We start from the raw sequence: 12,946 nt of genomic DNA on the forward strand, positions 1-12,946 counted from the left end.
TGATGGGTGGCTAAGGAAGCACAAATTCATGAATCCTGCCCTGGACCACTTCTGATGATCAGGTCTGCTGCCATGGCCAATGCCACCAGCCTCCAGCTGCACAGACAATCTCCCCAGCAGTCCCTTTTCTGCCCACTGCCATGCCCGTGCTGCCTTCTCACACCTTCAGGGTCATTCCTGCTCACACTGTGTGTTAACAACACAATGTGCCACACCACTTGACCTCAAGGTCCCCAGGACTCCAGTCAGCTTCTTCCCAAGCATATGCTCTTATTGAGCCCAGAGCACCCAGTCACTTCTATCAAAACCTTGGTTTTCATGCCCATGGCAAACACTGAAGGTAATTAAGCTCATCTATGCCCTTTAGAAGTCCACTTTATCACAATCCTTACCAAGTAACAAGGTGAGGGTTGTCCTGATGTAGTCTCTGCTTGACTTTCCAGGTCAGTATGGAAGCCACATCTTCCTGCAAAAGGCCAGCCATGAACCAGCACACTTCACAAGTCTTTCTGGGACTGCTGATGTCTGTGCTGGCAGAGGAGGCAACCCAGCTGTTGTGGTTAGTAGCTGCTCCTGCCACAAAGCCTGAAAACTGTGGTTTTTAGACAAGCAATTGGAGATCAGCAAGATTGCAAAAAGGCACGTGAAGCTGCCACAATGCACAGAAGAATAAAGGCGGTGCTGACACTGGCTGAGGTTCCCTCTCCAATGAGGAAGCCTCTTGCACCATAAGTGATTTCTCTGCGTTCCTGTTTCCTTTCTGTGCTTGCACCTCTCACAGTCAGACGGATGTGCAGTGAGGCAGCCAGTGGGGCTGAGAACTCAGTCCTGCCCTGGGAGCAATCATGGCCCTGCGATGGATGTTTCTCCTGCTCCTCACACCTCTGCTGGCAGAAAAGGAGCACGATGAGACAGATCTCAACAACTACGGAGAACCCGAGGAAACAGGTAAGAAGTGCTCACTCCTCTACCTGTAGGAGAAGGTTTGGCTGTGCTCCTGCTGCAGGGCTGCTGTGCATCTTCACCATGTGCAGGATACAGCAGCTCTATCAGAGAGGTCTGATGCCTGTATCAGGGCCCAAGCCCATTAGATGGGTTGTGGTGAGGTGGAGCTCTGTGGGGGATGGAGGACAGCAAACCTCGAGGTGCTGGGAAAGCCTCTGCAAGGTCACGTTCCTCCGTGGAGCTGGGAGCATGAGTTGGCTGTCTGTCCTTGCACGTTGTGCAGATGCCGTGTCCTCACCAAAGAGGAGACGGGTGCTGGCACCCAACAAACACATGGAGAGCTGTGAGCTGAGCCTCCGTCCAGGAGACCTTGGAGGCAGGAGTTATGTTTTGGGATTGCTCTTTAATGGGCTTCTTTGGTGCTGGAAAGGTCAGAGCACCCCCAGGGTTCTTCTGGGCTCTTCCTACAGAGGCTGCGTACTTGGATCCCAGCAGAGTCAGTGCGTACCTGCAGGCTCACATGCTATCTCCCCTCCCAGGAGGCTGCACCGTCTGGTGTTTGACTGTGGTCCAGGGGCTGTGACCTTGCACTGTTCTGTATGTGTCTGAATTGGAGTATTTCTCTAAACCAATTTTCTTGGAGCTAGATGATAAAAATCATTAAACGAGCATCTAATCGTGTCACCCCGGTCCACCGTGGGGATGCGTCTGGACTGACGCAGGCCAGAGAAAACTGCTGATTGAGTACCCCGGCTATGACAGAGTACAGGGAATGGGACCAGAAACTTTAATTGCTGATGCAAAGTGACATCAGGGTCTGTACTGTGTGATAGGGGTCACAAGAGCTTGTTCCCAGGGAAAATGTGTCCATGTGGTTCATGTGGTTGCAGAGAGTGTAAGCACAGTACACTGTCACGCAAAAAACTAAGGGCTAAATCTGCGACGGAAGATATTCCTCTGCTCCAAGTGGCTTCCCATTGCTCAGATTCTCACTGAAGCTGTTTTCCCAGGCAAGCATGTGCAACCACGTCCAAGTTCTCCTGTTTGCTTTCAAGGTGCACACTATCACGAGGACCTGCCTGTACTGTGTACGGTGGGATGCAGCAGGGACTTGCGGGCCAGCAGGCTCTTGACACGCTCTGCAGATCTCAGTCACCCAGCCATCCCCAGAGGAGTCTGGGGCTGCCTGCGACAGAGATGATATTGCTGAGTTTGCACCTTGGTGTTTGTGAAAAGAGGAACCAAGACAAAAACAAGCGGCAGCCGCACCCAGCAGCACGGGCAGCCCTGCCAGCATCCTCAGCTAGTGGGCTGATCCTGTTCCGGGACCCGTGCTGAGATTCCACCTGATGGATTCTGGTCCTTCTCCTGCTGAGGGACAGGACAAGGAGGATGGCCAGGATGGGGCAGGAAGGTCCCTCTCATCCCAGCTACAGTGGAATGGGCTGACAGTGTCAGTGGGGTAGGGTAAAAAGATGTTGGGCAGAGATGGGGGACATAGGGATGGGATTCCTGAGCGCCTCTCATGACCCTGGAAGATATCAGGGAGAGGGAACAGCCCACTGGGAACAGTGCCACAGAGAACAGCCCAGGGAAGAACACAGCAGCTGCAGGCAGAGGATGTGGTTGGGACATATATAACCTTGTGAGCCAGTACGACACTGCTGTTCTGCTCACTCTTTCATGGGAACACCGTGCACTGAGCAGAGTGTGTTGTCTCATTGACGTATTGTCACTTGATTACCTTTCTGTGCTGCTCTCACAGAGCTTTCTTCCTCCCTAAGATGCCACACCTATATGAAACCCTCATGCCCTTACAGTTCTAGTGCACTTTGGAAGGCAGGTGGAGAAGCTTCTAGGGGATATTTTCTGTGCAAAGGTAGGGCCTGTGATTCAAATTGGCCCTAATGCCTCTCTCATCAGCCTTACCTGACAATGCATAGTGATTTGTTGGCAGCTGACAAGAATCTCCAATTAGGAGCATAGCTACAGTGGCCGGTTGGTAGGAGGTTTCTAGCTAAAATAAAGCCACACTCAAATCTGAAACGTTTCGTGTCATTCGAATTTCAAACAGTGCCTACAGTAAATCCCATGGGGAACACTAATGCTGAGAGATACTGCAGATGAGTGCCTTGGGCTTGACACCCTAAGGGCTGTGAACTGTGTGCTCTGCTGTGCTTCCACCTCACATCACCAGAGCACAAGTTCAGAAAATGTGAAATTGACCTCCTGTTCTTAAAAACCTGCCAGCTGCATTTTTGCATGGTGGGCCAGTACAGGTTGAAGAGCCACCATTTCCCAGCTCTTCCCATGGTGCCTCATTCAGTGACCTGCTTTGCCACTCCCTTTCCCTGGCAGGACTCCCAAGAAAAGCATCCCCAGGGTCTCTCTGCTCCTTTCCCACTCTCACACTGCCCAGCACTCTCAAAGACCTGGTCAGACACTTTGGTTGGTAGTTGTGAGTACAGAGATGGTCTAAGACCTGTGTGTGTGTTCTCAGTGGCTTTCAACAGAATCTCCACTGGTGGGAACAGTGGCTGCTTTTCTTAGCTCATCTTAGCAAGCACATGTCATCAAACACAGCAAGACTGCAGCGCACTTTGCCGTCACCTCTCTTAGCTGCCATGGGAAAAAGGCTGAACTTTGCCTACTCCTTTTTAGTTTTCACCTTGTCCTTTATTCTTTGTGTATGAGATAATATAATGTAAGAAAGCACATCTTCTGCTGGTAAGCAAAGGGCTGAACCAACGAGCCTGACCTGAATTACCAGCATAGCTGTTTCTCCTTTTTCCTGATCCTCCCTGACATCTGCTTCTGGGGCATGCTGGGGCTTTGTTTTGCCTGCCAGGCTCAAAACTCCTTTGCAGCAGAGACAGGCAGTCCAGATATTTCTGTAAAATGCTTTCTGTATTCATGGGTAATAAACAATAAGAGCAAGGAGAGTATTCATTTAATAGCATCAACAGTAAAAAATCCAAACCCATTATCTCTGCCTAGAGGAGGCAAATAGACTAACCTTTTGCTACCAGTCCTGTTTAGGCATTCAGCGTTTTCCATTTTGCAGTGAGCACACATTGACACATTTGGTCACATCTACAGCATATTTTCCATGCTGAAATCTCACTTGACTCAGCCTCCTTCCTACAGCTGGGGTGGAAGGCCTGTGGGTGGCTCTCTGCATACCACTGTGCGGAGTAAAAAACAGTGTCTGAAGACAGTTTCATTGCTGGTGCTGTTAGTCCCTACAAAGATGGAAGCTAAGCATTTCTTTCCACTTCCTGTCTGAGCATTATCCTTTCTCCATCAGTGCCCTGGCCTCCCACACGCACCCAACTGCTTTGCACAAGTTTTGAGCTCCAGCCTGGTAGAGATCCCTTAACCACTTCCCTTGGGCACAACCAAAACACACAAGCAACCACTCTGGATTAGAGCACAGGCTCCTTTGCTCCAAGGAGCAGTTGTCCCATGGCAATTGTTATGGAGTGGCTTGGAAAGGAGTGTAAGAAGGTGAGTCAGGACAGAGCTGGCCCCCCTCCTCCCCTGCCCCAGCCTGTGCATCTCAGTTGCACCCAGCAGTCATGTATTAGTTTGTCACAATGAGTCTCAAGTGGTAACCGCATGCCTGCAAGGCTTGGACTTGTTGAAGACGTGAGGCTGAGTCGGATGGCATTAATCAGTGTTTTCAAGACAAAACCAGACGTGCACTGAAAGTGTCTTCTCTTCCCCCTCCTGTGGGTAAGCAAAGCCTTCTAGGCTTCACCTTCAAACAGAAATCAGAAATGCCACCAGGAAGAACTCTGAGTGGCTGCAGATGCCTGGATACAGACAGTGTCATTGCTGTGATACCCTACATGACTTCAGCTCTTCTTCAGCAGCAAGAATTGAGGCAAGCAGCAGGCCCTGGAAGGGCTGTGATGGCTTGGTCACTACTAGCAGGATGCTCTGTGTGCAGGAGGGAAACAGGCTTTGGCAGTCTCCCAGGCTGCCCTCCTGGTGTACACTGCCCCTTTGCAAGGCAAGCAAGCTTGTTTTGCCGTAAACCTCCCTCTGTCAGACAGTGTTAATTCCCAGGATGATTTCCGATGCTGGTGCAGTCCCCTACCACGGCACACTCCAGTCTTTTCCTCTCTTCCTCTCCTTCTGTGAGGATGGGGACGAGCTGTGGGCTGAGCCTGCCTCTTCTGATCTCTCCTACCCAGCCCTCTGGCTCTGCTCAGCATGGTCCATGCCCAGCCAGGGTCTGGGTGATGTATCAGGCCCTGCCAGCCCACCTACCTGAGCACAACAGGGGCACATCTGACAGGTCAAAGTGCACACGGGAGCCCACGGGGAAGAAAAAATAGGGCCAAATGACCACCCCATAGCTCACAGAGCTTAGGAAGGAAAAGATGAGTCAGAGAGGACAGGTGTCCCACTGATGCTTGCTCTGCTCACAGAGCCCCTTGCAAGGAGAGAACAAGAGGGTTTGCCTGCAGGACTGCCCTCTGGTGTAGTCTTAGTGCCCAAAGGGGCAGATGTGACCACTGACACATCTGGTGGTCAGTGTGGTCTTTGCAGAGGCTGTCTAGCCTTGTCAGAGATTGCACTGTAAACCACACCGCATCACAGCAGCATCCCACCATCCTGTTTTAGCAGACACTGACAGGAGGACTAAGGATACCCTGGAGCAAATCCATACCTCTGTGAAGCCCTTTTCACCTGAAACAAAGACAGTGGAATAGGGGCTGATGTTCCTGGCAAAGGATTAGGGCTGATAAATGCCCACATTTAAGAGAAATGATTCTCCTGAGTCCTGATGAAGGTGGACAGCCCAGTCAGAAATGTGTGGCTGTTGTGCCAGCTCAGTCCAAGAGATTCCTTCACACCCACTTCCACCCATGGAGTCTTACACAGCACGTATTTTCTTGTATTTTAGTGGACCAATCATAACCACCCAAGTCGCAGGAGGCAAAGGCAGGGACTGTGAGAATGAAGACCAGCTTGCTGTGGGAGCAGATCACTTTTGAGACCATCTGAGGAACCCGAAGTTGCACAAGTCCATGGGGCCTGATAAGATGCACGTGTGGGTCCTGAAGGTGGAAAGAGTGACTAAACCACTATCCATCATATTTGAGAAGTTGTAGCAGGGAACTTCCTGTGAAGCTCCCACTGACTGGAAAAGGAGAAGCATAATCCTATTTTAAAATAAGGGAAATAAGGGAGACCCAGGGAACTACAGGCCAGTCAGTTTCACCTCAGTGTCTGGCAAGATCGTAGAACAGATCCTGCTGGAAACTATGCTAAGGCACATGGAAGTTGTTGGTGACAGCCAACACGGCTTCACTAAGGACAAATAATATCTGAGAAATGTTGTGACCTTCTGCAATGGGGGTTACAGCATTAGTGGATAAAGGAGGAGCAACGGACATCATCCATCTGGATTGTGCAAGGCTTTTGACACTGTCCCACATGACATCCTTGCCTCCAAACTGTAAAGGTGTGATCTGATGGGCAGGCCACTCACTGGGGGAGGAGTTGGCCGGATGGTCACACTCAAAAGGCTGCAGTCAGTGTTTCAGTGTCCACTGGCACAGGTTGCCCAGAGAAGCTGTGGATGCCCCATCCCTGGGAGTGCTCAAGGCCAGTCTGGAGAGGGCTTTGGGCAAGTTGGTCTAGTGGAAAGTATCCCTGCCCATGGCAGGGGAGTTGGAATGAGGAGATCTTCCTTGGGTCCCTTCCAATCCAAGCCATTTTATGACTCTATGATTTTATGATTTTATGAAAGACTGAATCAGTCTAAGAGCCTGTCAACAACAATTAATATAATGCTGATACGCCTAATTTCAATTGTGCAGAAGTTTTAACTTTTAGTAAAAGAAAAAAAAAAAAGACCAAAAATCATATACTTTAAACACAGACTAATTCTTCTTTGTGCTACAGTAAATCTGCAGCTCTAAAGCAGCAATCATGGGATGTGACTTTTTGAATCATAGCATTACCCCTGGCCTCTGGAAGGAAGCCCTGTAAGCCTAGACAGATTCACTTATGGTTGTTTTACCAGAAAGTGTTTTGCTATATGAAAGGCACTAACAGATTTTGTGGGGGACTCAGGGAGAGCTGGAAGCAAGGCAGAGCTCTGCCTTACAGCTGCCACCACTCCTGCCAGCAGAGCATCTCTTGAAATCTGCACCTGTGTCAGCAGGGTGTCTGCAAAGCAGAATTTCTCTTTTCCTCCTGATTTCCTGCCTGGCAGGTTGCTGTGTGCTGTGCTGCTGGGGGGTTTTGTGTACTGTGGGAACTATAACGGCTACCAGGAGGTATGGAATAGTCAGAAAAGGAAAACAACGAGGCCTTTTTGCACTGAAGGTCAAGAGTGGGGCAGGCTGGGGGAGGCCAGCCATGCCCATGAGCACTCACAGCCCCCTGAGCTCCTAGGGCTGTTTCCACTGGAGATTTCATTCCCAAAAACTGCTTCTTGCTTCAGGTCAGGCCTTGCAAACCTCTTTTCAAGCAACAATTGCTCGTGTTTCTGTGGTGACTCTGGGACCAAAGAATACACACTGATGACTAAACTTTGTACAGGCACAATCTGGGGGCCTGTAATGTGAAACAAAACATGGGAAGCACCTCCACGAGTGCCTCTCAGGTGCCTGAACTATTTGCTGCTCACTTCGCCAGTCTGGTGGTAATTTTTTCCACGTATTTGTCAGAGGCTTTATTCTGTCAGAGGTGGTGCAGCCCTTGTGGTCTGCTGGCCTCCTCCTGTTTTTGTGGGGAGTCCCAATGCCTTTTGGGTGTTGTGGAAAGCAGTGCAAGCCGGCTGTGCCTGCCTGGCTGCACCCCAGTAAATTTTGACAGTGTTTGGGTACCTACAGCCAAATCTATTGGATGAAGAAAGCTCACAGAGTTACATTTCTTATTATGTGAAAAGTGTAATCTGCTCAGGCGGTAGAGACCCAAATTAGTGCCGTGCTGAGAGACAGGAGAACTCCTGTCTAGAAGCCAATGAAAACGGAAATGAAGATTTACTTCAGCCAATTGCCCAATCTACATGTTGCCAAAACTCAGCTAAATGTGAAGGTGGTTAAATACATTTGTGCAGTTCCTCTCCTTTGCCAACCCAGATGTGGGGGTGGTGCTTGTCCTGAGTAAGGACTGGAGGGATATGGGACAGGAGGTACCATGTCCTAGGAGCTGGTGGATATTTTGAGAGAGGGATGGGGAGAAGGAAATAACAAGTGTAACCTCCAGAGCAAAAGCGAAGTGGCAACTTGAGTGGGTTTTTTGCTGCATATAAGTGTGTTTGTGTGTGTGCCCAGCAGAATGTGGATCAGTGGTGCCAGCAGAGGGTCTGATGCACTCACACAGCCCCTGCTGGATTTGGGAGAGAGAGCATTGGAGAGAGCAGCATCCACCAGGCTGCTGGATCCCTCTGGCTGGGGTCTCTCCACAGCACAGGGTGGGCAGGAGGGCCTGTGGATACCCCTCCTGCACAGCACTTGAGAGTGCAAGGAGGGATAATGCACCTGGGCTCTGGGGCCCACCCTGGGAGGTGCCATCTCTGCCACCCCTCTGAAGGGAGGGGGACCAGCAGCCCTCTGGATGGGACCCCCTCACCCCTCAGGTTGCTGCTGGAGCCCAGTGACCCTCAGGGCTCTCCCTCTTGGCCTTTGCACACAGGAAGATGTAAAGTTCCCTCCAACTGGGACCCCAAGCTGCAGTTTACCCCAAACCAGAGCAGTTATGCCTTGAATCAACTGGTGCAGCTGAATTGTCTGGAGAAATATATGCCATCAGTCCCTCAGATCAGATGCATTTCCAATGGGACCCAGACTGTGTGGAATGAGACTGCCACCTGCAAGGGTAAGCACAGCCCTGCATCACCCTGACCTGGGGTCCTGACCTGCCATCAGACCCTCTGTGACATGGTCATGCTTCAGCCCGCCCTGGGTGACAGTCTGGGAATGAGACACCTGGGTACTTTGGCTTTCCCCTGTGTCCTGGAAGTGATGGGGCTCTTTTTGTCTCAGCACCCTGCTGTGAGTGCCTGCTGGGGTCTGTGCTCCTCGGGAGGGGTTTAAAGGCAGGAACAAGGGCCCCTGTACTGGGGCTACTGTGCTTTCAAACAACACCTGGGCATATGCCAAGCTGGTGGGAGTGGTTGGAACTCTGTGTGAAGACTGCAGTGAAGACTGTCAGGACTCTCTGAGCAGAGTCCCTGGTCAGACTTACCCAAATGGAACCTGAGTGGGGAAGCCTACAAGCCTGAAAGCATGGATGGGACTGCTCTTGGGGTGGTATTTGCCTTTAACTCTTTCCTAGGGCGCAAGAGAGGGATTTGGAGTTAAATGTGGTAACCAAAGGAGTTGGACACTGTCAAAACCATGGCAAGAGATGTCAGAGCAGACCTCTTCCCATCCTGCTTACACCTGTTCCTTCTCCTCTCCTCTGTGCAGAGAAATGCCTGATACCCCAGTGGGTCTCAAAGCTCCACTTTACCCCAAAACAGAATATTTACTGGCTGAAGGAGGAGGTGACACTGAGCTGCTTTGAGAAAGACCCACCTCCCCTTGCTGTGATGAGATGTGCAAGTGGGACTTTTTCAGCCTGGAAGCGTGCTTGGGAGGTGAAGGACATTGAGGGAAAATGGCACAAGTTAGCAGAGAAACTGACCTGCATCACAGGTAAGTCAGGAAGCCATAAGTCTCCCCTGCTACCTGCACTTCTCCCTGTGGAGGGGACCTGGACATCCTGCCATATCTGTGAGAAACCTTGGACACAGCTCAGAGATAGGTACCAGTTGGGAGCAGTTTCCAAGATGGAGGGGGGTAGAAGCCTTCAATATGGGACAGGTTTTCTCTGTCCCTGCATCCCCTCACAATCTATTCCTGAGTTGTAGGCCACAGGGAAATTGGAGGGGGACAGATCCTGCCCCTCAGTTTGCCTCTCTCCTAGTGTGCTGTATCACTTCCTTACCCAGCCTCTCACTCCTTTCCTGCACTTGAGGGCCCTTGGGTTTCCTTGTGGTATTGAATGATGATGGAACAGTCAGTCATAGAAAAGCCTTGGTGCCTGTCCTGCCTGAGCATCTCCTGTCTGAGAAGGACTCTCACATGTTCTCTCTGACAGAAAATTGCACAAAACCTGAGTGGGATGAACGACTCGAGTTTCCAGGAAACAACACTGAATTCCCACAGAACGAACATCTGCAACTGACCTGCCCTAAAGATCTCAAGCCATCCTTCTCCAAGGTCAAATGTGCAAAGGAACTTCAGGAAGTGAATTCTGGAAAACCATCCTACAGACAGGCCTGGTGGGGCAGGAACAGAACAGGTGCCTGGATGCACATTGAGGAGGGCGTACGGTGCCTTGGTAAGTGAGGCTGCAGCAACTCTCCCCTTTCTCCTCTGTACCTTCACCCTCAACAGCCTGGCTCAGCAATAGGCACACCACAGTCCCTCCTTGCTGCTATGGTGCTTGTGCAAACTGGTGAAGAGGACAGCCCAGCCAGGAGACAACAGACAAGGAAGCCAGGCAAGCTGACAGCTCCTGCAGTGGTTCCTGAGCAGGCCAAGTGGGGGGCCCACAGATGGGACTCCAGGTCTGGGGCAGGATCTGAGGCCAGCACCGAGGTGCCAGAAGGGGTTCCATGATCCTCAGTGTGCCTCCACATGCCACCTTGGAGTGCACAGGTCTGCTTGTTCCCCTGCCTGCCCGTGCGTGAGGGATCCTGGGGAAGTCTGCAGGAGTTGAAGGGACTGAAGGGAACCCTGACTGCCCAGGGCTGGTTTAGCTCTTGGCCTTGGTACTGGAGGCTGTATGGGATAAAGCTGGGGGAAGAGAAATGCCCTCTTTAAGGTGGTGAGGATGCAGGACTGTCCCAGGCAGCAGGGACAGAGCTGTGCTCAGTGTAGGCATGGCAGTACTTGGGGTAGTGCTCAGGAGAGGCAGGCAAGGAGAGATAACTTGGGAACCTCCCTGCTTGGAGCTATGGGAGATGGATAGAAGTGTCCACAGACAGAGGTGGGTGGATGGGAGAGCTGCATTGATGGCTGATACTTCCTGTTTCGTGTGAACAAGGAAAGCCCCCTCCAAATATACCTTGGGATAGCATCCTGGAAGATGGATGTGCCGCTTTTCCCCTCCCTTCATTGACTGGATGGACTACTGGGGATTTCTCTCCCACCACTCACCCATACTCCACCTCATCAACTCCCAGCCCAAATACTTTTTCCTCTACCAGGAAGGTGCCAAAGGCCCCAGAGGGACTCCATACTCCAGCTGACACCAGACCAGGAGAATTACATGGAGGAGGAGGAAGTGATGCTGAGCTGTCCGGAGGGTTTCCAGCCATCTTTCACCAAAATCAAGTGTTGGAGCGAAGTCCAGTCCCCCTCTCAGAGGAAAATTGTGTCCTGGTGGGGAAATAACACCAGAGGTGTCTGGACCCACATTCCCTCTGATGTGATGTGCATCGGTAAGGCAGGGATGGGGAGCAGGATAGTCTTTTGCAAGGGCAGGATGCTGGGAATGTGTCTGAGTCAAAGCTGGCATGGGAAGGTCGTGGTTTTACCTTGAGGCCAGGGCTGTGAGACTGGTGACTGTGGAAGCAGCTCCTGCTTCCAGGCCAGGAAAAAGTATCTCCAATTGTGTTCTCCCATGGCACCAAAGGGTGACTGCAGCCACATACCTCAGAGGGTGTGAAGGTAGAAGGACTTGTTTGTTCCTTCCTGTGAGATATGATGCATAGGGGCACACTATCCTGGCCTCCCTCTATTTCCCACCACAAAATCCTAAGGTTTGAATGAACAGGCACAGTTGTCCCAGTGGAGAAATTCTCCCAAAAGTTCACATTCAGCATCCCAGGGAGCCATGACCCCAAACTCCTCCTACTCCCCTACCAGAGAGCTGGAGTGACCAGTACACATCCTATTCCCAGGGGGACACTGTGCCTGCTGAGAGCAGAGCAAGAGGGAACCTGCTGCTGCTTTGCCACCTGGATGGGCCGGGGTGGGGCCAGTGGCTGGTGCCTGTGCATGGGGTGGGGCACGGCCCTGTGCCAGTGGGATAAAGCTGATGGTTGTGCTGCTCAGCTGGGCACCTCTGGCCTTCAGGGTTGTTTGAGAGCAAAGCCTGACCGTGAGTGGCTTGTCACCAGCATTTTCCTCTGGGGCTGTTCAGAAGAGGGTCTGAACTTTTCGAGATCCCTTGTGTGCCCCTTTGGGAGAAAGGAGATTGTATTTTAAGCATTTTCAGGCCTCACAGAGCCCCTTGCAGAGGTTTGAACAGGCAGGTGCTCTTCCGAGGACCATAAATCTTGCCAGGAGGAATTATTGCCACGAAGCCTGCAGCATTCCACAAACTCCTGGGAAAACCTGTGCCTGCTCAGCCTAAAGGATGAGGAATCTGGGGAGGAGAGGATGTGAAGGAAGAGGGTTTGTGGCAGGAAAAAGGGACAGGAGCTGTGCTAAAGCAGGGGATGTGAATGGAGAAGACATTGGTCCTCCCCACGTCCCACTGCACAGTGGTGTGGGGCAGGAGGAGAGTAGCCAAGGGACACCCTGAGTCAGAACAGGGAGCCCAGAAGTGTAACAGGGGCATCTCTGATCCCTGTGGCAGGGATGAGCCATGGCTGAAGAGACATGCATCCCAGCAGGACTGGTGGGACCATCAAGTGCAGCTGGAGCTGGGATGGGTGACATGCCTGAAGGAGAGGTTGGAGGGAGTCTCCCAGTGCAAGGGCTGATTGTCCTGAGAATCTCCTTGCTGTGGGCTATGGAGGAGGAAATGTAATGTCCTCAGACACAAGGGTGGATGGGGGAGGTTCAGGGGTGGGTCCTTCACACAAGGCACAAGGAAAGCCCCCTCCCAACATCTGGAGGTGGAGGTGTCACCTTCCCTCTCCCTTCAGGGGCTGGAGGGATAGATGGGGATTTATCTCCCTCCACACACCCCTATCTCAGCACCCTCGAGCCCAACTAACACCCACTTTCACCTCTGCCAGAAACGTGCCAAAGGCCCC

At 51.7% G+C, this 12,946-nt stretch overlaps 1 protein-coding gene across 1 annotated transcript in view; it reads left to right on the top strand.

The window, feature by feature from the left end:
• The first annotated feature begins 778 nt into the window (after positions 1-778).
• The window catches only part of LOC114069667 (receptor-type tyrosine-protein phosphatase kappa-like), a 26,221-nt gene continuing 14,053 nt past the window's right edge, over positions 779-12,946 (top strand). The window contains exons 1-5 of the mRNA XM_027906621.1: positions 779-948; positions 8,605-8,787; positions 9,381-9,608; positions 10,054-10,296; positions 11,168-11,401. Of these exons, the coding sequence (XP_027762422.1) occupies positions 846-948; positions 8,605-8,787; positions 9,381-9,608; positions 10,054-10,296; positions 11,168-11,401 (991 nt within the window). The 5' untranslated portion in view covers positions 779-845. The remainder of the gene's footprint in view (positions 949-8,604; positions 8,788-9,380; positions 9,609-10,053; positions 10,297-11,167; positions 11,402-12,946) is intronic.

The sequence above is a fragment of the Empidonax traillii genome, unplaced genomic scaffold (assembly GCF_003031625.1).
Source record: "Empidonax traillii isolate 1590-97213 ecotype Southwest subspecies unplaced genomic scaffold, ASM303162v1 scaffold26:size2357266, whole genome shotgun sequence".
In the NCBI taxonomy this organism is placed as follows: domain Eukaryota; kingdom Metazoa; phylum Chordata; class Aves; order Passeriformes; family Tyrannidae; genus Empidonax; species Empidonax traillii.